General features: G+C 43.1%; 1 protein-coding gene across 1 annotated transcript in view; it reads left to right on the forward strand.

Moving 5' to 3' along the window:
* TRPC5 (transient receptor potential cation channel subfamily C member 5) overlaps window positions 1-23884 on the forward strand; it is a 164656-nt gene that overhangs the window by 74693 nt on the left and 66079 nt on the right. The window contains exon 3 of the mRNA XM_033137473.1: window positions 11110-11631. Coding sequence (XP_032993364.1) covers window positions 11110-11631 — 522 coding nt within the window. The remainder of the gene's footprint in view (window positions 1-11109; window positions 11632-23884) is intronic.

Consider the following 23884-nt stretch of genomic DNA (forward strand, 5'->3'; position numbering starts at 1 on the left):
GATGCCATTGTCTGATGCCCTGGATACACCTGCTACCTCTTTCTATGTAGGCTGGTTCCAAAAGTATACTTCCTCTCTTAAACACTTGTATAAGCAGCGAAAGTAAAGCATAAGCAAACTAGTTAATATGAATAGACAATGTCTGGTCTCTTTCCCAACTTACTTTCCACATCATTCTTGCACCATCGTAGAAATCTGGGACAAAAATAGTTTATTCTTTAAAGATTTATTTTAACTCACTTAAAACAACGCTTTAAAATGCAACTATTGTAGGTTAAGTTAACTGCAACAGTTAAGCTACCACTTCTCATAGAGCCAGTCAATTTTTATTCTCAACACGCCTGTTTGTATGAGTGTCTTGGCTCTGAGCCCTTTGTCTGCTGTGTAAAATCTAGCGGAAAGCCCTTTTCTTTGTATCCCACCTGGGGCTGAGCTCACAAATGGTTCATTTTGTCTTTTAAGGTTTTTTTTGTATCCTCCTCCTCTGGAGAAAAAAACTCCAAGGGGAAAAAAGTCCTGCTTCAGATTTGATTCTGGTTTTACATCCTGGTTTATAGTAGGCTAATCGCTTACATATTGCCCCCAAAAGAGTGTAGTACACCAGTAAAAAGAGGGCAAAAAGGCCACAGATTTGCATAAAATGTAGCTATGTACATACAGGTGTATGAATGCAAATTTAGAAAAAAGATTGTCAATTAAAAATAAATTCAGTACATCTCACTGTAGCGAGGAAGACAGTAGCCAGACAGCCTCTGTGCCTTCTCAATCTGCTGACCAGGTGCCAACTACTTTGAAACTTCAATGCTATTTCTACCCTCCGTTCTTAGGGGTTCTGAATCTTTAAACTAGTCCATGCCTTACAATGAAAGCACAAGGGGTTCCCCCAAAGAATCATAAGAACTGCAGCTTGTTAAGGGTTGTGAGAATTATAGCTCTGTCAGAGGTAAACTGCAGCTTCCAGGATTCTTTGTTCACTTTTAGTCCAATAAACCATGGTTTGTTGGACTGAGATTGCTATGTCTTATCTGGACTGAAGAGAAAGAGGGAACCAGACTTTAACAACACAACTCATTTAGATGCCACAGATGAGTACATTGTTTCATAAAGCTACAGTTAACTCCCCAATGTAAACCTTTCTTGAATTTTAAGACCCCGTATATACTGATAGATACAAGATCAAGTTCTCAGAATAGTGATCCAAATGAGTACAGATGGCACTTGCTGTTACTTGATGGTGTAATGAATGGAGCAACCTTGCTTATGAAAAGGCATAAAGAATCCCATTAGACCCATGGACTTGTTTCAAATGTAATGCCAAGCCATAGTTAGGCACTACACATATGGACTTTCAATGGAACTTGGGCTCATACACATACCCCCTTAGAATATAGCCACTTAGAGACTGCTGTTATTGAATGCTATGAAAATTGTTTAAATAAATATACAAAATTTAAATAAATGAGGTGATTTCCTTGTTTTGAGGCAAACCATAGCACACCATTTTGTTTTATCCTGCAAGTCAGGAGTGGTCACCAGTGTTTGATTCTGGTATCCAATCCTGCTTGACATAGCAAGCACAAACCATAGTTTGCTAGTATGGTTGAACAGTAAACCGTGAGTTGTCTCACAGCAGCAAAGTAGGAACAGAATCACCATGCATTAATAAGAGTGGGTGTGTGAGATCTCGAGGCTCTTTTAAGGCCCGTTCTCAAATGCAAACCTTTTTAGGGATTAAATCTGTACTCAGTTAAGGTATCTTTAGGTTCCAGTCATTAGGCTGTTACTCAGCACAAAACGGCACAAACGTGAGTCTGAAGCCTGCTTGGTGTCTAACAAGAAATGATGGTGTGATCACACCCTTAGCTTGCTATGATATCATTTTGAACCCGTATGGACTCAGTCGTGTGATGTGTCAAACTACTTTCAGAGAATAAAGATGAGTGTGATAATAATAAACCACTTTGTGTACAGATGGCAAAAAAATAATAATTGAATCCAGAGCTGCTAACATTTCTAAAAAAGGTTTGTCCTCTTTTTTTTTAACATGAGATCTGACTGTGCCATTCTCTGAAGGTTCCTGCTCAACAGCTCATGTCAGGAGAAGTGGCAAAAAGAAAAGAAAATCTTATTCAGGTCATTCATTGAAAATAACCTTGGGAGAACTGTGCAGTTCTTGGAGTAAAATAATGTATTCCTCTGTCTCTGTAAAAAGAAAAAGAAAAGAAAAGAAAAAACTAAAAAGGAAAAGGAGCTGCCCTAAACACAAGCTAAACCTGTCAGAGCAGCATGGATCTATGCTCTGTTAAGAACCGAGAATTAGCAATTTACAAACTATGCTTTGTCAGATGTTGTGTTATCAGCAAAGGCTTTTTCTTTGTAATGATGGCTTTGCAACCAGGGGAGTCATTAACTGGAAATTGTGTTTGCAAACTGTCAAGACACGACATAAAGCCCTCAAAAACGCCAGAAGTGTTATAATTTTTGACCTATATGCTGTCCTTACCTTATTGTCATGGCCCCAGCCCTAGGATTTTACTGTGTGTGGTGGGTGACTCTGATGAGGGCAAGACCCAGGCTACATCTTTGGAGCGAGAGTTGTCAGTATCTTATTTACTGTCCTATTGCCTAGATGCAGGAGGTGTCCCCTGTGCAGTACTTCCATCTTGCCACCTTTGCAGGCCAGAGACTGCAAAAGCTGGCAAAGTGCTTTTAACAACTCCACCTGATTCTCCAGGAAGGCAGAGTGAACTAAATTACAGATCTTGTCATCCTTTATAAAGCTTTAGCTGGGTTTAGCTCCATGCTGAGACAACATCTTCTGATAACTACCATAGGAGGAGAAAATTGCAGCCAGCAGGGCTCATTTGGAGCTGTCCAGTGTTCTGTTTTTGTTTGCCTTTGTTTAGGAATGCTTTTGTCAAGACTTCCCTTGTCTTTGCCCAACTTTGCCTGCTTTAACTTGGCTTTGCCTGACTTGGCTAGGCTTTAGCTGCTGGATCTGACCTTTCCTACCTTGTCCATTTACTCACCTTGATTTGTCTTCACCTACATGCTTCCCTTGTAAGTCTCTGACTTACAGCACTTGGGGAAGACAAAAGAAAAGAAGACAAATATGCAGCCATACAATCACCTTAACTAACAGGGAAGGAAGCTGCAAAAGGGAAATGGATTCCACTGAAGTCCAAGGTTAATGTTGTAGTAAAGGAGTGTCATGTCTTTTCTGACCAAGTAGGGGTTCCATTTAGAGTGCACCTCTTCCCCCTCAGCCCCCAAATGTGTCTGATCGTATACAATGGAGGTGCATCTGACTTTGTTGTACACATGGAATAACTGCTGTTATAAACAATTCATTATGCAATCTTATAAGCATCTGCTCAAAAAGAAGCCCATTAAGTTCAATAGGAGTTATTTCAGCATTGTGTGTCTAGACCTGCAGTATAAGGCTACAATCATATACCCACCTACTAGGGAGTGTGCACTACTGAACTCAGTGAGCTTTCTTCTGCCTTGCATGCAAAAGGTCCCAGATTCAATGTCTGCCATCTCTGGGTAGGACTGGGAGGGACTACTGCCTGAAACTCTGGACAGCCACTGTCAGTCAGTGTAGACAATACTCAGCTAGATGGACCAAAGGTCTGACTCATACATATTTATGTTGCTAGATATGTATAGGATCGTGCTGCAAATGATCATCTTTATCAGGCTTGCACATACTCTGAAAGTGCACCAATGTATCACAACCTGATCCTGAACATAATTAGTCTTGGCCTTTGGACTCTGCTGAATTACACACTTCTACCACTACTGTATTTTCCCCTCTCCTCAAAATCTGAAATGACCCCTCTGCTGAGAAGTCTCTATCCCTACCTATCCTCCCCATTTCCCTGCATGGACAGATAAGGTCAATCTATTAGTTAAGCAAAAGGGAACAGGAGATATGACAAAGGATGAATAGACATAATAGCATGGCTTATTGTATGTGGTCTACCACAAGCCTAATTACTGTCACTCAGAATTAGAGGGTGAACAAAACAGGACACAACAGGAAAGAAAACCACATGGAATCCTGATTCATTATGATCTACACTCTGTAGGATTGACATCACATGAAAAGCAATTGAGATAGGTCTGCTAAAATGAGTGGGGCACATCCCACCAACCTCTGTCTGCTCTCAGCCAGCCAGCCTCCACCTGCCCATCTTCTAATTTACAATTGGTCAGCGGGTGGATCTGCCTGCCATTGGCTCTGTCTCTGTCTATTGTTGGTCTCCCTTCCTTCTGTCCTACCAGTCTTAATGGGCACTAGCCATCCCTAGTGGAAAGAGAGTTGGGCTGTGTGCTAATCTTGCCACCCCTGTTGTTGAATCCTCTTCTGTCCATGCAATGGCAGGAGGTCCGAAGAGAGGGGAAGCCTACCCAAACTCATTTACAGAAGGCTGTTTCAGTGAGCTGGAATTAGAAGGACAAATATGTCAGGTTTTTGTTTTTGTTTTTACATTTCCTCCCTATATGCTTACAATAACCATATAAAGTAGGCCATAGATGGGCAGACTGTTTGAGAACTTTTCAAAGGCTTGTGAACAAGCTTATGAGCTTCTTGACCTTCAGTTCATACCCTAAGCCACCATGCTTCAGAAGTTCTCAATGGTCTTTTTGATGGGCCCTCCCTCCATCCCATCAACTCCAAAGCAGTCACAAACAAGCTCTGTGTCAGAACACTTTTCCTGGACCTTTTTTTTTTTTTTTACAGTGTTCTACATATCATGTGAAGACAACCCCGGGGTGTACCCTATGGGGTAATCCAGCTAACCCTGACTCTTTCATGAATGTAATTTAATTATACGCATATTTCCAAACATGCTATTTAGTGTAGAAAAAAGGCAAGTAATGAGGGAAATTGAATATTGCACAGTGTGGGGAAATTGGATAGAGATAGTTTCCCCCCCTCAATCTCTCATAACATTAAGAACCTGGAGCAATAAAGTGAAACTGACTGTTGGGAGATATGTTTATTTTTATTTATTTAGATTATTTATGTACGACTGTCTGCACAAGCCCCGGGGCAGTTTACAACAAGTCAAATAAGAAAAAAATTCATAAAAATTGCACAACCCAAAACAGCATGTGCTGGCAGATCACTAAATGATAGTTACTAATAGTGGCAGCAATCAACTTTCTCTTCCCCCAAACACCTCCTGAAAAAGGGGTGTCTTGACTAACTGCCTAAAACCACAGAGCACTGGGGCCAGGTATACCACAGTAGGGAGGAAGCTCCACATATAAAGAGCCACCCCTGGAAAAACGTCATTTCCGGTTCCCCATGCCACATACCTCAATATGTGGAAGGACCATCATGAGGGTTTCATCCACTAATCCTCAACATGAGCAGGCTAATATGCAGAATATGTCCTTGCAAATATCAGTATCCCAAACCATTTAGGTCTTTGGATGTCAGAGTAAGATTCAGTACAGACAAAAGGAATCACTTCTTCTTGCAGCACATGGTTAAGCTAGAGGATTCATTTCCAAAATGTATGGTAAGGAACACCATCTCTTGATGGCTTTAAAACAGAATGAGACGAATTCAGAGAGGGTGATGGGTCTGTCTGTGGTTACCAGTCATGATGGCTGATCCTTCAGGATGCAGAGGCCCATAGCTGTCAACCTTTCATTTTTTTTTGTTGGAAATTCCCTTATTATAACATTGGGAAACAGCAGGGAGTGTTGACAGCTATGCAGAGGCCCCATCCAGGTGCTGGTCGGGAATGGCAAGATAAATGGCTTTTGGGGATTCTGCGGAAATGCCATGGTTGTATTTGTTGTCATTTGGCTTTAATATTATTTGTAAGCAACCTTGGGAATTTTATACCAAAAGGTGATGATAACAGGTAGATTAAAGATCATCAGGTCCCCAAAGGGATTCCTAATGCTCATTTGTATCATTGATTTGGAGGTGATTAGACAAATTCATTGAGGGTAAACCTATCATTGCCTACTAGCCCCAACAGTTATGTTCCACCTCCACTGTTGGGTGGCAAGATGCCTCTGGATGCCAGTTGCTGAGGACTGCAGGTAAGGAGGGTGCTGTTGTGCTCAGGCTCTGCCTATGGGCTTCTCTTGGTCATCTTGCTGGCCACTGTGAAAGCAGGATATTCTACTATGACGGGCCGTTGTTCTGATCCAGCAGGGTTCTACTTAGGTTCTTATATGTTGTCTTTTTAGGTGTACAGCTAAAATGGGTGAGGAAACACAGGCACTTCTCTTCTCAGTGATTGAGGTGCTGAAGCGGGATGTTCTGCAGAAGACTCTCCATAGAATGCACACTGGGAGGTGCATCCAAATGAATGCAATGGGAGTAGAACGGCAATACCTGAACATTCAAATATGCACCTGAATGTGGATCAAAATGTGAATCCAAACAAGCATCCCATTAAGAGCAGTGGAGTAACTAGATGCAATCTGCACTTTATTGTGCATCCAATTTCCACCCCTTGGAAATCAATAATAAATCTGAGGAACCTTGACTTTCAGCAGCTAGTCAAGGCTGTGGGGAAACAGGAGGGGAAACCAACGAAATAAAGGAACAGGTCTTGCACATCCCAAGTCTCAGCGATTTATATATTTTTACAGATTAAATAGTACTCTGCTGCCACTGAGATCTTTTTGACAATGCTTCCCATGAAGTACTTTTGACAGTGACAAGGCAAATGTGTGCAGCATTCACCTGCAATTAGTCACACCTCAAGGAGATGCGGCTGTTTGGTTGGAGAGGTCAGGTGATGTGCTGGGCTCTGTGGATATTTGTCGATGCTGGCAGAAAACTGAACTTGCCAGGTTACAAAATGGAATTGCTTGGAAAGGTTGCTGTGCGCTTACGTTTCAGCATTCTGAGCACCAGATGTCGATAATAAGGCCGCAACAGGGGATGCATTAAAGCCTCAGCCTTAGCTGCAAGGTACATTGATAGCTTAATAGCACAGTACTGTGGTGCCGGCAGCTTTTAGACTATTTACATCTCGTTCTCTTTCAAGCATCCCTCCCCCTACCTATTAAAGTGAAGGTGTTCAGGCAACAATTCCTTCTAAATAACAGCTTGAACTTAACACCAAGAGAACAATAAGAGTGTAAAAGGGCTGTGTAGACTTTTTGATTGGCCATTTCCCCATGTACTGTGAAGCTTCCAGTCTGATAAATCCCAGAGATATTTTTAACACTAGAACATGCGGACATCCAGTGAAGCTGAATGTTGGGTGGTTCAGGACAAACAAAAGAAAATCCTTCTTCATGCTGAGCACAGTTAAACTCTGGAACTCACTTCCAACTTGGAGGGCTTTAAAGGAGCATTAAACAAATTCATGGAGGAGGAGGAGAAGGTTACTAGCCCTGATGAATATGTTCCACCTCCACTGTTGGAGGCAGTATACTTCTGAATACCAGTTGTGGGGAACTGCAGGATGGGGGAGACTTGGGTCACATCCACACCATGCATTTAAAGCACTCTTATACCATTTTAACAGTAATGGCTTAACTCAAAGAATTCCAGGAACTGTAGTTTGTTTAGGGTGCTGACAGTTGTTAGGAGACCTATCACAGGGATACAATTCCCAGCACCCTTTATCAAAGCCCCAAGATTCTTTGGGGAAGCTGTGATTGTTGCAGTAGATAAGAGTGGCATAAGAGTGATCTAAATGTAGAGTGTGGGTGCGTCCTTGTTCTTTGCTGTCCTGGAGAACAGGGCTAGATCAAATGGGCTTAACGTACAAAAGGACAGACTTTGAGTTGAACACTGGGAGAAAGTTATTGATGCTAAGACCTGTCCGAACAAAGCAGGGCTGGGGAACATGTGGCTCTAAATATGTTGCTGGGCTAGAACTCCCACCCTTCCTATGATGGCTGGGATTGATAGGAATTGGAGTCCAACAGCACCTGAAATGCCACAGGTTTCATAGCTCCAACCTAGAAGGTTGATGGACTCTCTCCCTCTGGAGGTCTTTATACAGGGATGCTCTAGTTTAAGATTACATGCCTTAGGGAGAGGGTTGGACTGGGTGACCTACAAGATCCTCTCCAACTCTGTGACATTTTGGACAAAAAGATGAATGGCAAAATGTGCACATTATGCTCACTAGCAACAGACTATAGAATTACAGGTGCTTTTCAAAGTGCATTGGATTTCAGTATGGTTCTCTCTCGGGTATTTAGAATACCTCTTCTCCACAGTATTACAGGGATAATAATCCCATTGTGGCAATATACCTCCACCACCACCAACAACAACAACAAAAACAAAAATAACAACGATATTAATAATGCATCCCATGGGAAAAATGGATGTATAAACTGAACTCACCTCATGAACCCCTGCCAGGACTGGCATTCTGAACTCCGAACTCCATATCTTCTCTGTTCTACATCACACTGTCTCTGAACTTTGAGCTGCCTGGTAATGAAATGTCTCTTAATTTCATCAGCTACTCCAGACATTGCTTCTGCTTCTGTCAAATCAACTTAATATTGACTGAAGTGTTGAGTGAATATTCTGCAGTAATCCATTCAGGTCTTCGGGTGGCTTGGTGTTGAGATGGCTAGAGGCCCAGGCCATTGTTGGAAGGTGTTGAGAACTCAGACCAACCTCTCTGGAGGCATATAAAGTTGGTATAACATTAACGAAACTGGCAGAAGTGAGCGGTGACTGAAAGATGAGTATTATGGGAAGACTTCATCTGGAGATTTTGTACTTCTTTGGCCTGTGTGAATGGCCTATTACTCTGGAGCGTATTTGGCATATTGGTCCCATTCTTTCAGTATCTCTTTTAAACCCATGGCCTTACTAGGAATGCAGAAATAGCTAGCTCCTAAAGTCTTCTCTTTCTCAAGTTACCGCTTCCCTTTTTTGGCCAAAGTGGATGGGATTTAAAGGCACAGGAGTCTCTCTGGCGTGGACTTATCCTGCAAAATATTAGACCAATAGGTCTAGGAGCTTTTTGTAGGGGAAGTAAAAGGAATCTACTTTCCATCACTAAACTTTATGATAGGGAGAGGACTTTCCTTTTTCTTACCTCAAAATAATTAAGAGGTGGCTAAGGGACGCGGGTGGCGCTGTGGTCTAAACGACTGAGCCTCTTGCGCTTGCTGATCAGAAGGTTGGCAGTTCAAATCCCTGTGATGGGGTGAGCTCCCATTGCTCGGTCCCTGCTCCTGCCGACCTAGCAGTTCGAAAGCACGCTAAAAAGTGTAAGTAGATAAATAGGTACTGCTCCGCCAGGAAGGTAAATGCCGTTTCCATGCGCTGCTCTGGTTTTTGGTGTTCCATTGCGCCAGAAGCGGCTTAGTCATGATGGCCACATGACCCAGAAAAACTGTCTGCGGACATACGCCAGCTCCCTCTGCCTGTAAAGCAAGATGAGCGCCGCAACCCCAGAGTCATCTGCAACTGGACTTAAACTGTCAGGGGTCCTTTACCTTTACCTTTTTAAAGTTCGGTGTATTCTTGTATGTATTTAAAAATAAATACTGTAAATTACAGCTTCACACCAGCCTTTGGTTTGTGTCCAATCACAGACCTTACAATGTCAGGCTATCTAGAACACTGCCTATAATGTGAAGAGCTCTGGAGTTAAAGCAGAGGAATGTAGGATATACTTTAAAAAAAAACAACCTTAAATACAGCTTTTAACATTTTTTTTTAAAATACCTTTTGCTGCTTGGCTTAAACAAAAAGCAAAACTCAGAGCTTGACAGTGTTCTGCAGGCAATATTTGCAACAACCTCACTTATTGCAAAGCCCATAGGACCTACATAGCTATAATATATAGGAAAGTTCAGGGCTGTATCAAGACAGAAAAGTGCTGAAAAAGAGCAAGCCTGTGACTTTGGGGGTCTCAATCTGACTTGAAGGAGGGGAGACCCTCAAATTGAAGTACGGGCACCTGACATGGCACAGAATGCAGACCACTGGACAGATGATTTGTAGAGTGAAATACTAGGCATCTACAAGCACCATTCTTAGTTATTGCCAGCAGCATTGTTGAGGGAAAATAAGATGCTGGCTCCAGTAGGAAAGTGTGGCCACCATCTCTCCCCGCAGCAATGCCTCTGAAAACAATGCTACTATCCTGACATAGCATGTTCCAAGGAAGGCATTGTATGTATGTATATGTGAATGCCAGCCAACTGGTGTTGCAGCAACTGAGCTAAATAAATAATGTTTTTTTTAACCCGAAAGGATCTATGCCACATCCAGTTTCTCTGTGCCCCCAAATGTTTAGAATTTCTCTTCCTTTCTGAAAAAAGACCACAAAACACACACTCCTACACATACACTTTTGCAGTCTGATCATGAGATCCTAGGCATGGTAAGCCATTTGGACACCATGGGAAGCAATGTCTGCCTCTGGCCCACATGGGTTTTCATGCTTGATCCAGTCAGGATAGTGGTCTGCAATAAGGCAAAGGTCAAGGGTTTGAGGGGATAAACTCTTGGTGTAATTTTTCATTAAAAGGAGTACTACAGGCATTCTTAGGATAGTGCATGTGATTGTGGTTTTGAGAATACTTAGTGGTACATGCAACCTGAATGCCGGTTTGTAAAACTAGTCCTTGCTTAATGGAGCTGAAGATTAACACATTATTTTCATTTTTGCTGAGGTGGACAAATATGCTATTAGTTTTTCATTTTCTGAGAATATTCTCTACCTCATCAGAATAGAAAGTAAGGTGTTGATCTTGCATTCAGTTCTGTTCTCTCTGTTGGAAATAATTTTGGTGGAGAATTGCTAATTTTGTAGCCAGTTTTGTTTATCCTATTTCAAAATGAGGCTGAACCTAGAGTCTGTTTCTTTTTACTTGTTTTGGTTTTGGTTCCTGGGGACAGATTTATCTAATTAGTGAATGATTGAATTAATTATTGTAAATTTATTAGATGCCTGATAGCTATTGCTCTCTGGGTGTTACACAGGACAATGCTGAGACATACAATCTCAAAACCCAGCACAATACTATATGTCCTTTATATCTTTTTGATTTCCTTTATTATGTATGCTCCTGATCTGCCATGATTTATACGGTTTCTGAAAGAAATATCTTAACTCATTTATTCATTTTGTGCAGGTCCCCACATTAATGATGGACACTCAGTTTTCGGAGTTCACGCCTGATATAACCCCCATAATGCTGGCGGCTCACACCAACAACTATGAAATCATCAAGCTGCTAGTCCAAAGACGGGTCACAATCCCGCGCCCGCACCAGATCAGATGCAATTGTGTGGAATGCGTCTCCAGTTCTGAAGTAGACAGCCTGAGGCATTCCAGGTCAAGGCTGAATATTTACAAAGCTTTGGCCAGCCCTTCGTTGATTGCCTTATCTAGTGAGGACCCGATCCTGACGGCCTTCCGACTGGGTTGGGAGCTGAAGGAGCTCAGCAAAGTGGAGAATGAGTTCAAGGCCGAGTATGAGGAGCTTTCACAGCAGTGCAAGAGGTTTGCTAAAGACCTTCTGGACCAGGCACGGAGCTCCAGGGAGCTGGAAATCATCTTGAACCACAGGGATGACCAAAGTGAAGAATTGGACCCTCAGAAATGTCATGACTTGGCAAAGCTAAAGGTAGCAATAAAGTACCATCAGAAAGAGGTAAGGGCTGTTTTCCTACTTGGGGATGGTCCCAAACTCTATGCATATGTCATGGGCTAGAGGAGCCTTCCCCAAACCAATACCTCCACCCTGAAAAGATCTTGCTAGATTCCAACTCCCATCAGTGCCTGCAGCCTGCATGGCCAAAGTTAAGTAGCGATATGAGTTGTGGTCCAGTAACATCTGGAGGGCACCAGACTGGGGAAGGCTGAGCCAGCATGTATTTCCATGCGGGGTGTGACATGTTCTTTTAAAAGAAAAAGAAAAAGGATCCCAGGGCAGCTTACATACAATCAGTAAATGAAGAGAGTAGTGGTCTACCATCAATAAATATTCCCTGGGCAGATTATAACAAATGTAAATAAATTTATGATTTTGAAATTTACAATTTCTTTGGTTTATTGTCATGGTTCTTCAACTTGGGATTCTTGGTGTGGTCTTCCTGAGGGAAAAGTCATAGTTAATTAGTCTAATTTACCCAGCAACACAGTGTGGGTTGCTGGTGCCCGGGGCAGGACAAATGTTGCGCCCCCCTGGTGGACTAGGCAGCTTGGGTGGGGGCCCGCATGGAAATGGAGCCTGCCTCCAACTGACTCCTCACTCGCTGCCTCCACCCACCTTCCCTGTCACACCTCTGAATTTACCAGCTGTGTGGAAATCTACTGTGAGATTGCTGTAGGTCATAGTGATTACAAAAATCAACTCAACTGCTGAAGCTTACACCCTCTAATGCTGGGGGAAATTAGGCCCTGGGTGATTTAAGGAATAATCTATTTTCTATCCATGCCTTTTGGCATTAAAAAACTGGCTTCTGACTTGGTTCTGGGGTGCCCCATCTGGATAAAGTATCATGTTGCAACAACCATGTGTGTTTGGTGGGTCTGTGACTTTAATGGTTCATATGATAGTGAGGCATGCTACTTTTGTTATTTTTTTCTGAATCAGAATTCCTTACAGTGTCTTTTGCTTCTTAAGCTGTGTTTTCATATACAAAGGGTCCTATTTGGCTTTGTAGTCTCTTGATAAAGGATTTGTCATATATTGGTGTGGCTTCTTAGGGTAAGCTTTGGCTCCATATCTGACACTTGGCTGTTTGGTTGTTGTCACTGAGGGACTTGTGGGCTTGGGGCTCAGAGGACAAGAAGTGGATCATTGACTCTTGTCTGGGTGAGTCCCAGATCTGTTCTTCTGTGTCCAGAAGGGTGTCCAGAAACAGATCTGTGTGCCCCCCAACTCAGATTTGAGGGACAGATTTGGGGAACTTTAAGGGTTGGTGGCAGTTCCACTAGTCAGGGTTGGTTTTCCTTGGGCATCATTTGGTTAGCTGGCAGCGTTGAAACAGTAGGCTCAGCTATACAGCTGGAAATAAAACATTTTAAGTGTGTTTTAAGTGCAATATACAATGTGGCACTAGATGGCGATAGTGAGCCCTATGGAAAATTCAATGTGTTTTTAAAAATGTTTTTTAAAAAAGCATTTTCAGAATGGTTTTTATATGTGTGTAGATTCCACAACTAGCTCTCTGTAGAGGGGAGTAATACTCCCTTCTTTGTCATAGACTAGCAGGCATGAGATAGAGGCAAGAAACACTGATTAATATACCCCCGCATCCTGAGCAGAATTTCATTCATCCTTATCTATATTTATTTATTTATTTATTCCGTTTATATTCCCACTCATTTCCCCAAGGAGTGCAAGGTGGTGTACATGGTTCTCCCCCCTCCTCATTGATTCCTCACAACAACCCTGTAAGGTAGGTTGGTCTGAGGGGCAATGATGAGCCCATGGTCACCCAATTATCTTGATTGCCTAGTGGGAATTTAAACCCTAGTCTCTCTCAGGTCCTAGTCTGACACTCCCAACTACTACCCACACTGGCTCTCTACACAAAGCAATATTAAAAAAATACAAAATTCAAACTAACACGTAACAATAAGAGACAGACACTGTCCTCCACCCCACCCCAAAATTGCAGCAGATATAGCCTAAAACAATGTACATGACCTAGGTGAATAAAAATATATTCACCTGAGGCTGAAAAGGTCATAGAGACGGTGACAAGCAAGCTTCTCTGAGGATGCTGTCTCAAAGCAATCTCTGCCCCCAAACTAAGAAGAGAAGAAGAAGAGTTTGGATTTGATATCCTGCTTTATCACTACCCAAAGGAGTCTCAAAGTGGCTAACATTCTCCTTTCCCTTCCTCCCCCACAACAAACACTCCGTGAGTTGAGTGGGGCTGAGAGACTTCAAAGAAGTGTGACTAGGCCAAGGTCACCCAGCAGCTGCATGTGGAGGAGTAATTCAAAACCAAAGCTAGTAGCTATTTATTTTCATAGCCCCCTTATGAGTTCCATTTCCATGCCAGGTTTGAACTGCAGAGTAACACTGGGCTATCTCATTCAGTCTTGCAACCACATAAGAACATTAGAACGCTGCTGCATCTGAGCAAAGGCCCATTGTAGGCTAGCATCCACACTTACTTTTCACCCTGTGCTCTCTAAGCACAGGTCTGCACAATCCAGGTCCGTGTCAGAGCACGTTTTTATTTGCCCCACAGCTTTCCCTAGGAAAACCAAATCTCTATTACTGAATCAGAGCAAATAGCAATTTGGGTTTTCTGCAAGAAATGGAACTCTCTTTAAGGCTGAATCAGGAAGTGTGGATGCCCAGAAGAAGCCCATAGGCAGAGCCTGAGCACAACAGCACCCTCCCTACCTGCAGTCCCCAGCAACTGGCATCCAGAGGTATCTTGCCACCCAACAGTGGAGGTAGAACATAGCCGTTGGGGCTAGTAGGCATTGATAGCTTTACCCTCAATGAATTTGTCTAATCACCTCCAAATCAATGATACAAATGAGCATTAGAATCCCTTTGGGGACCTGATGATCTTTAATCTATCCATTATCACCACCTTTTGGTATAAAATTCCCAAGGTTGCTTACCAATAATATTAAAACCAAATGACAACAAATACAACCATGGCATTTCCGCAGAATCCCCAAGAGCCATTTAATTAAAACTACTGCACACCAATTAAAAGCCATTAAAAGCCCGGGGAAACATAATTCTTTTTGACCTAGAGCATAGTAGTAATTGACCATGGCATCACACAAGTGTGTTCCATAGCTGATGTGCTTTGACAACAGTCACATCCACTCTTATGGACCGTTTTAATGGTCATGGCTACCCTCAAAGAATGCAGCCATGAGTTGTCCACAGCTGAAGTGGGATTTGAACTGCAGGTAAACTGCTGCAGTCCATATCAAGGATACTGAATGGCTTCACATACACTGTACTGTAGCTAGAGATAACCCTCACGGGCTCAGATAGGAGCTTCAAGGAAGAATCATGCATTAGAAGTCTGAGTGCTCTTTCATTTCTGATTATAAAATGTTTGTTTGGTGCACACCTTCTGTTTGTGTCTTCCCCAGCTGTTAAAGAGTATTGCACGCACTTCTCTCTCTCTCTCTCTCTCTCTCTCTCTCTCTCTCTCTCTCTCTCTCTCTCCCCTCCCTCTCTTTCTCTCTTTGTTTCCTGCACAGTGCATAGAGCACAGGAAAAACTGCTATTCCACCAGTTTACTCATAATCAGTAGTGGCTGGTGAGGTGGTTCAGGTGGGGTAAGGTGAGCTTGGCACGGTGCAGTGCATTGTGAAGGAGCCACTGTGATGCTTCTGCTGCCATACACTACACCACATTGATTCTCACTCCTCCTTCTTAGTAAGTACCAGTGTTCACTGTGTTGGGAAGCCAGCAGAGCAGCCATGCCCCCACCCATGGAACCTCACCACCTGCTACTCCTCATAATAACAAATAAAATGAATATGCTTAATAGTGCAATCCTATAGGGTCTACTTAGAAACAAGCCCTGTTAAATTAAATGGGAATTAATCCCGAGTAAATGCATATATGTTTGCAACCATGGTTAATTTATATAATTTATTAACTCAATAATTGGTGCCAGCCACTAACTTAGATGGCTTTTAAAAAGCATTAGACACTGTGTGAAGGTTGGTGTTGTAGCGCCCCACTTGAAGGCTCCCTGGATACATCTGACTGGCTGCTGTGAGACACAGGATGCTGGACGAGATTGTTGCTCTGGTTTGAGCCAACGGGGCTCTTGCATTCTAGTGGAGGTGTAAATAATCAGGAGAATTGCTATCTCTGGTACAAGGAAGTAGTTGGGGCTCAGAGCTTCTCAGAGAAAGCAACATACCCTGTGAATGATTCAAGATATTTCAGCTGTAACCCTCTAGAATTCCTTCCTTGCCTGTGAGCAGATAGAGACTGTTGTCTCCAATGTGGGAACAATTCCCTTGGAGGTGCAAGATCTCTGTGTAGCTCCAGATCTACGATTAGTATCCAATTAGCATCAATTGTTTTGAACTTCAGTCAGCTCTAAGAATGTGTGAGAACATTCAAATGCACGTAGAGAACATGGCCAGATGGCGCTTCCTGGTCACACTTACAGTTTATTCATGTCTGTGCAACTGTGAAAACAAAGAGTAATTATTCTGAAGTGCTTCTGAACTGTAGACCAGGTATTTAAGATCAGGTTAAATATATGCTGTACAGTTTCTCTGGGACTTCAGTGGAGCCTGACAGATAAAGTGTAGTGATGCAAAGTTCAGGATCTCATGGGGTGCAGCTTAGTGAAGCCCGGGGAAGTGGGGTCATGGGGTGGCAGCCAGTAGGTTAAGGGACAGCTCCCGGCATCTCAGCATGAATATGGGAGCAGAGGTAATAGTGAAGTTGTCAGTCAGGGCTCAGCCCTACCCAGACCTCATATGTAAGGCCCGATGAAGAGCAAGGGCAGCTGGATCCTCCACTGATCTTCACATTGCCAGTGATACTAAGAAGCCATTGGGTATGGGCATCCTTGCCCCAGGACTGGAGATCCTTACTTCAGTTGCCTGGGCTGGCTGTCAGAACCACCACCGTCACCGTACTCATCACCCACAGAAAGGGCAAAGGAGATGATGAGGAACGGACAGGACAGTGAAAAGAGGGAGCAGCAGAAATGGCTGAGTGTGCTCCTTAGGCATCACATGTACCATGGAGGAAGAGATACCTATGGATGGGGCAGAAATTAATTCAGCTTGTGTTTTAATGCAAGTTTGCCAAACCAATACATGAACCTAAATGCAGCTCTCCTTTGAAATTTACACTTCTCCAATTTCTGCAGCCCAAGAAGGCATATAAAAATGTGTTTATTGGTGAAAAGCACATGAGAACATATTTATATTAGTGAAAACAGCATACAGAAATCTACTTTTTTTGGGGGGGGGAGTTTCTTACAAAACTGCTTATGTTATGAAGCATGTGTACAGAAACGCATATGAATTTTCACACAAACTTTTTTAAAAGAAGGAAAGATCTACAAATGTATGTGGATATGGAGCAAACTGAGCTTGATTGGAAACTTGAGAAACTGAACTGAAAGATTTGTTCACCACTGTCCTCAGATCAGTTTCCCAAGGGAACAGGGACAGCTTTGAGGGGCAAAACTAATTCATCCCCTTAGAGTTAAATGGTTTGGGGAGTTGATTTGGGCATGAGGTGTGTAGTGTTTATGATGGGACAGGGACAGGGACTTTATTGATTCTAGTCCTGAGTGAGGATGGAGCTTGTCCAGAGACACCTGTCTCTTAATAGGAATGGTTGCCTGGTGAGAATAGTGATTAGCTTATCGCTTGTTGCAGGTCTTGTTGAAGTTGTGATCTATGTCACCTGAGAGCTTGTGCCTCAACTCTTTTTTTTTACCTTTGTCCCTGCAAAACACAATTGTCCCACAATAATGCAGTACTAAACTGTGCTAACAAAAGCATAGTGCCCGGATCATGTTCTGCTGGTTCCTCCCCATTAGGCATCAGTCAATCTGCATCTATAGTATGGTGTTCAGCTCTGGGTATTGTTGACCAGGATAGCAGAACTTCAAGCCTGGGGGCCAAACACAGCCCTCTAGGACTTTCTATATGACCCTTGGGACTCTCCCCAGGCCACACCCCTCACCAGCCCTGCTTTGTACCTTCCTTGAAAGTTCTTTTGCCAGGCTAGAATGTGTTTTTGAACACCCAATGCTTCTTGCATGCCCAGAAGAAGGATGTGTGTCCAAGGGAGAGTCTGGGTGTCCAGACTTTGTCTGAGTTGGGTGGAAACAGCCCCAGATTGTCCCAGGCTGATTGGAGCAATCTAGGGCTATTAGGGATTGGGACCTTAGTGGGCAGGGAGATGTGGGAAACAGTGGGAAACAGTCACACTGCATTCTCCTGCAGGGGTTGTGCTGGAAAAGCAAAGTGCAGAGTGTATAGCAGACCCTTCAAGTGTCCCTATTTTCTAGGGGTGTCCCTGATTTAGAGAAGCTGACCCAGTTTCTGATTTGATCCTGTAATGTCCCACTTTTCCTTAGGACACCCCACTTTTCATTGGAGAAATGTTGGATGGTATGGTAGGATGTATCTATTTTCATTGGGGGAAATTTGGAGGGTATGGAGTTATCCAGTTCCCGAGCCATCTGAAGGCAATCCTGTATAGGGAAGGTTTTTTTAATGCCTAATTTTTAAAAATGTTTTTACATATATGGTAAAAGCCACCCAGAGTAGCTGGGCAACCCAGAAAGATATAAATAGTAGAATAGTATAAATAGTAAAATCATCGTTATGGAATGGGATGTCCCTATTTTCATCGGAGAAATGTTGGAGGGTATGGCATAGCCCTAGAACATATCCCCTTAAATATACCTGTGTTATGTATTGAAGTTCTCACCCTAGGCCACTAGGGGTGTTGTGCATATAGTTTTACTCTGCCCACCGTGGCTGCAGTTCTTACTCAGGTCCAGAACATGCAAATGAAGGATTGAGAGTGCTGTTCACGGATTGGGTAGCTAGAGAGAGTTGTTACTGTTGCAAGTTACTGAGTACTATATAAGCAGGCTGGCTGGGCCCTTCAGTTCAGTTCTGTTCCAGCCTGAGAATAAAGAGAGCTGCTTGGAGAATCACTGTGTCGTCTGCTATGTCTACCCACTACTTAATAGCCTCCATTTCATTGGATGCCCGGATTGGACATCCACCAGGATTGGACACTCGCCCTTCCATTCTGAGGAGATGCGAGGTACAAAAGATTCTTTCTGTAGGTGAGCATGGGGGTGCTTGATGTAGGTGTCGTTCCTCCCATTGTATATCAGGGTACTGGTACTTAATAGAGAGGTGGTAGACTCAAAATATTTTGCGGCGCTTTCTATTTTTCTGCTCTGTTTCTGCCCTTTTCTGTTACCGGTATGCCCCTCCCCACATCAGCCATTTTGTGCTATGCTACACCCCACAGCAGCCATTTTGTGAGTGGTGCCCATAACACTTTCTCAAAATTGCAGTGTGCCCACTGGCCCCAAAATATTAGTGACTCATGCATTATCATATGCAGCATCCCTTGCAAGACTCATTGGGACAGGGATTCACCAGGGACAGGAATGAGGGACTGACCTTGCTAAAAAGCAATATTTAGGCTTTTGGGTTTTCTTTCTGCTGCTGTTGTTGATGCTGCTACTTAATTGAATGTTTTGAGTCGCGTGCTTCTAATGGTTTGTTAGTTTTTATGCTGTTACCAGTCTTCTGGCACTTTAGATCCACAGGGAGGATACAAATAGCCAAATAAATGAACGAAAACACTTGCACACATGGGCACAAAGGCACCACCATGTAGATCACAGTCTGTAGCTGGTGAAGTTCACTTTGATCTGTACAGCATGACAACCTATTATTACAGGGCAATTTATGTTATTATAACACATTTTCAACCAAAATAGCAAACACTTTCATTTATTTTCCAATTGCAAGACCCAAACCAGTCTATGGCTAGGCTGGTTGTTGCCTGCTTGTCCGGGTACAAAATGGCAGCATGTCAGAATCCTTCTGCTCCCACCTCAGCACAAACATCTACTTAGGTAGTAAATATTATTATTTTAAAAAGTTTTGTAAGTTGGAAAAACAACTTCCCTATGCTGCCCATGCTCTTTTCTTTATCATCTAAACTTCAGCAGTGATGGAAGAGATGAGAAAGGAGAAAAAAAGACAAACAGAAAAGAGCTATGGGTACATATCCGTATGGCCAGTCTGCCCCAGGATTTCAGAATTCTGGGCCAATGACAAATCTCTAATGACAAATCAAACTATCATTCCCTCTCCATATTTGACAGCTTTAAATTTATTCTCTGAATTTGATAAAGACCTTAAAAATAAGTTCTTTTCTATCTGCCTTGCGGGGATTCTTTGCTGGAGCCTCCCGCGTGCAGGACGAGGTCAACTGCGCACGGGATTCCAGTTGCCGGGGATCTGCGGCCAGCGCCTCACATGTGTTCCTGCACGGGCGCCGGCCAAGCCTGCGAACGGGACGGCCGATATTTCCGGATCTTAAACTCACACCACGCCGTTGTCCGCCAGGCTAAATCTGAAGGGTGCGTGAGTAGTTCGGATGAAAAGAGTGCCTCGTAGATGTACCTGTAAGCACTTGCGACCTCCTAAGTTGTTCCCTTAAATTACGTACCCAAATAAAAGGTGGCCAAAACTACGGCCAGGCAAAAGCGCCAATAGACTACGAAAAATTAAATTGAGACGAAATAAAGACAGACAACCACTGTTTCTTTAGATGGCTTTGGCTGACCCGCATAGGCTATTACTTTTCTCTATGCCTCAACTGTTCTAAAACTACCTAGGCTAGCTGACTCTGAACCGCCAATTCTTCCGCAAGTTCTAGGCTAACTAAAACTAAAGCTAGCTAAGCCTAAACTGCCAATTCTTCCGCAAGCTAACCTCTCTACCTACTGCACGCGCTTCCAACCCAACCAACCCGTTCCCCAAAACCCCAACTATCTACATCTGAATCATCCAAACCCTAACTCTGACTGTCCGCCTAAAACGGGGAGCCGCAGCCTTTTATTGACAACCAAGAAGCAACGTCATGATCAATATTTTTACCAATCAGAATGCTGTTGCTGCCCTTAAAAAAGGCGGAAAGCAGATTAACTGATCATTAACAAGTTTAAACCTTTGGAACCAAAAAGTCTAAGCGGAGGGATCTCAGTGGCAAGACGCCTACTGAGCCCTGCTTTCACTTTCACTTCTACTCGGAAGAATACGTTAAATAGTACACATAATTGACATTAACTTAATACAAATAATCGCGGGTTCAAAGATACCCACGGAGTGTATTCCCACACTGCCTGTCTCGTTTCTCTTCTCTTTGTTGCTTCTTTCTGTATGTTCTTAGCCTTGACCTACCTGCAAAATGCACTGAATTTTCTCTGCCCCCCTGAAAGAGGTGGAAAAAACAACTGCTTTTTTCCATAAGGGTGAAGGGTTCAATGGAATTTGTCAGATGGAATTTAGCAGCACAGCACTTACAGACCCTCCAAGTGTCCCAATTTTCCAGGGACACCCCTGATTTGGAGGAGCCGTCCCAGTTTGTGATTTGATCCCAGAATGTCCCACTTTTTCTTAGGATGTCCCTATTTCCATTGGAGAAATGTTGAAGGATATGGAGTTATCTGACTCCCGAGCTGTCTGAAGGCAATCCTGTATAGTGAAGTTTTTTTAATGTTTAATGTCTTATTATATTTGTTAGAAGCTGCCCAGAGTGGTTGAGGCACCCAGTAAGATGTGTGGGGTATAAATAGTAAAATTATCATTATGGAATGGGACATCCCTATTTTCATCGAAGAAATGTTGGAGGGTATGCACTTATAGCAGGATAATATTTAGTGTGTGGAAGGGGGTCTTACAAATGTAATTCCCCTATTTTCTTCTGTGAGCTTTTGAAGGATATATTAACAAACTGCTGTGTTTTACCACTACAGACCACAGCAAAAGACATTTAAAAAGTGGGTTGCATCTTACTCCCGAGCTCAAAGCAATGACAAGTCCTTGGCTTTCCGTCAATAAACCCGAGGGTTATTTTTGTGCGTGAAAGACACAGTGCGTGCCACAAGAGTTTCTATTTCCACATGCCCTGAACTCATTATTCATGTGTCACTGACATTTTTAAAAGCCCCCCCCCCCTTTTAAAAAGTGGACCAAAGTGCTCCATAGAAATTCTCCAGCTTCCCTCATGGTCTTGGGGGGATTCTGTACAGCCAGGAGTAGTGCCACACTTGACAGATTCAATGCACCACAGAGCTTTCCATGGAATAGCTGGTAAGACTGCCCATATACTTCTAGGGAATATATTTCTCTCTGGTGGTTTTTGTCTACTTAAATGTCTCCAGCAAAAATTATGGCTCAGGTATTTTATCTTTGGAAGTAAGTCATGAAATGTGCTTTGAAGAGGGGTGGGGGGAGAGAATGAAAGCAGCAAGAATGTATAAAAATCCAACAAAAATTAGTTGGTTTCAAACTGATGTTGTTGCTGTTCTGCCTCTTGAAGTTGGAAATGATATTTTACTCTGTAATCCAGCATCATTCTCCTCCCCCCTCCCCAGTCCCCATGAGGCATCAGAGAGGAAGCACAATTCAAGACTGGAAATAATCCAAGGCATATTTGTGCAGGAGTATGATAAAGATTTATCTCAACTTTGAGGGAACAAATAAATACATTAAGGCAAAAGGGCTATCTTAATATATAATATTTTTGTAAGGGAAAAAAATAGTTGTCATGGTGCAGTTAGTGTGGCTGCCAATGGGTGGCCACACCAACTGCAGCATGACAGCACAACACAAACAGTACCTCAGCGGCACAGGAGGTAGAGGAGAAAGAAAGGGGCCACAAAGAAAGGCTGTAGCTGTGGAACTGCCCAGGCCAGTGAGCAACCTAGCGGACAAGGAGGAGGTATGGGAACAGGCAGGCAGATAGTGTGGGGCAGGTTTTTCAAGACTTCCTGCTCTTCCACTGGTTGTTGTTGTTGTTGTTGCTATAAAAGGACTTTCTCTTCTTCATTGCCTTCTCAACTACAGATGGCAGTGGTCCTGCAGGAAGGGGGAAAGGAGAGAAAGGCTTTCTCCCCTTCACCCCCCCCCTTTCCCGTCAGTGGTGACAGTGACAAGAAGATATTAGTAAACTGGGGGGTTTGGGATTGGCAGTGGGGTGCATAGTTAAACCATGGAACTTACTCCCCGAGGAGGCAGTGAAGGCCATCAACTTGGATGCCTTTAAAAGAGGTTTAGACAGATTCACAGAGGAGAGGCTATGGATGGCTACTAGCCATGATTAAGGCCGGGCAATATATTAATATATCATCCAAAACTGGTTTGAAGTCCATATCGTGATATCAATTTCATAGTGTTTGACCTGGCAATATATTGTGAATCATGGTGTGTGTGTGTGCGCGCGGTGCGCGTGCAATACAAAAATCAAATGTGGGGGGAAACTTGTGAAGGCAGCCCATGCCTCTACACAGCTCCATCCTTATTTCAGACATTGTCATATATTGTTATATCATGGTGTTTAGCTGGTGAAATATCACAATGTTGAAAACCAGATATCTCCCAGCCCTAGACATGATTGCTATGCTCTGTCTCCCTTGTTGGAGGAAGCAGTGCTTCTGAATTCCATTTGCTGGAAGCCACAAGAAGGGAGAGTGCTCGGGTCCTGCATGCAGGTTTCCCACAGGCATCTGATTGGCCACTGTGAGAGCAGGATGCTGAACTACGTGGACTATTGGTCTGATCCAGCCAGCTCTTTGTACAGGTACGTTCTTAAGAGAGAAAGGGAAGGCCAAAAATAGGCTGGTCTAGAGAGAGGATCAATGAGGAAAGTGTGTGTTGATGCTCAGAGGCTGTTGAGCATCTATTGGAAACCTAGAAGAGGGTCTTTTCTATCTGTCCTTTGAAATCCAAATAAGTAAATGAACGTAGGTAATATGAACACAAGATGTGCTTCAAATATAACCCTGTTTTCCTCTTTTAAGAATATTGTTATATGCCACCCCAATCTCCACAACCGTGATCAATTCCAGGGGTTTCGGGTACTTGCCTAGGGTTTGTGTTTCCTTTTGAAATGAGGCACAGCAGAGATTGTGGTGTCTTTATGATATATGGTTTATTTACACGTGTATATACAACTTGAGACTATGATGCAGGGACTTCCAACATTGCACTCCCAGAGTGTTTCTTTTCTCCCATAGATGCAGCCTTGGATTCAAACAGTCAGCCCACTTTGTGCTCTTACTTCCTCTCTTCAGCTTGCTGTGTTTAACAGACTGCCACTATTTTTCTTCCGGCCCATATCATCCCTAAATGCGATCCTAAAACAACTGCCCTCCTTCCAG

This window comes from Lacerta agilis, chromosome Z, assembly GCF_009819535.1.
Source record: "Lacerta agilis isolate rLacAgi1 chromosome Z, rLacAgi1.pri, whole genome shotgun sequence".
Taxonomy (NCBI): domain Eukaryota; kingdom Metazoa; phylum Chordata; class Lepidosauria; order Squamata; family Lacertidae; genus Lacerta; species Lacerta agilis.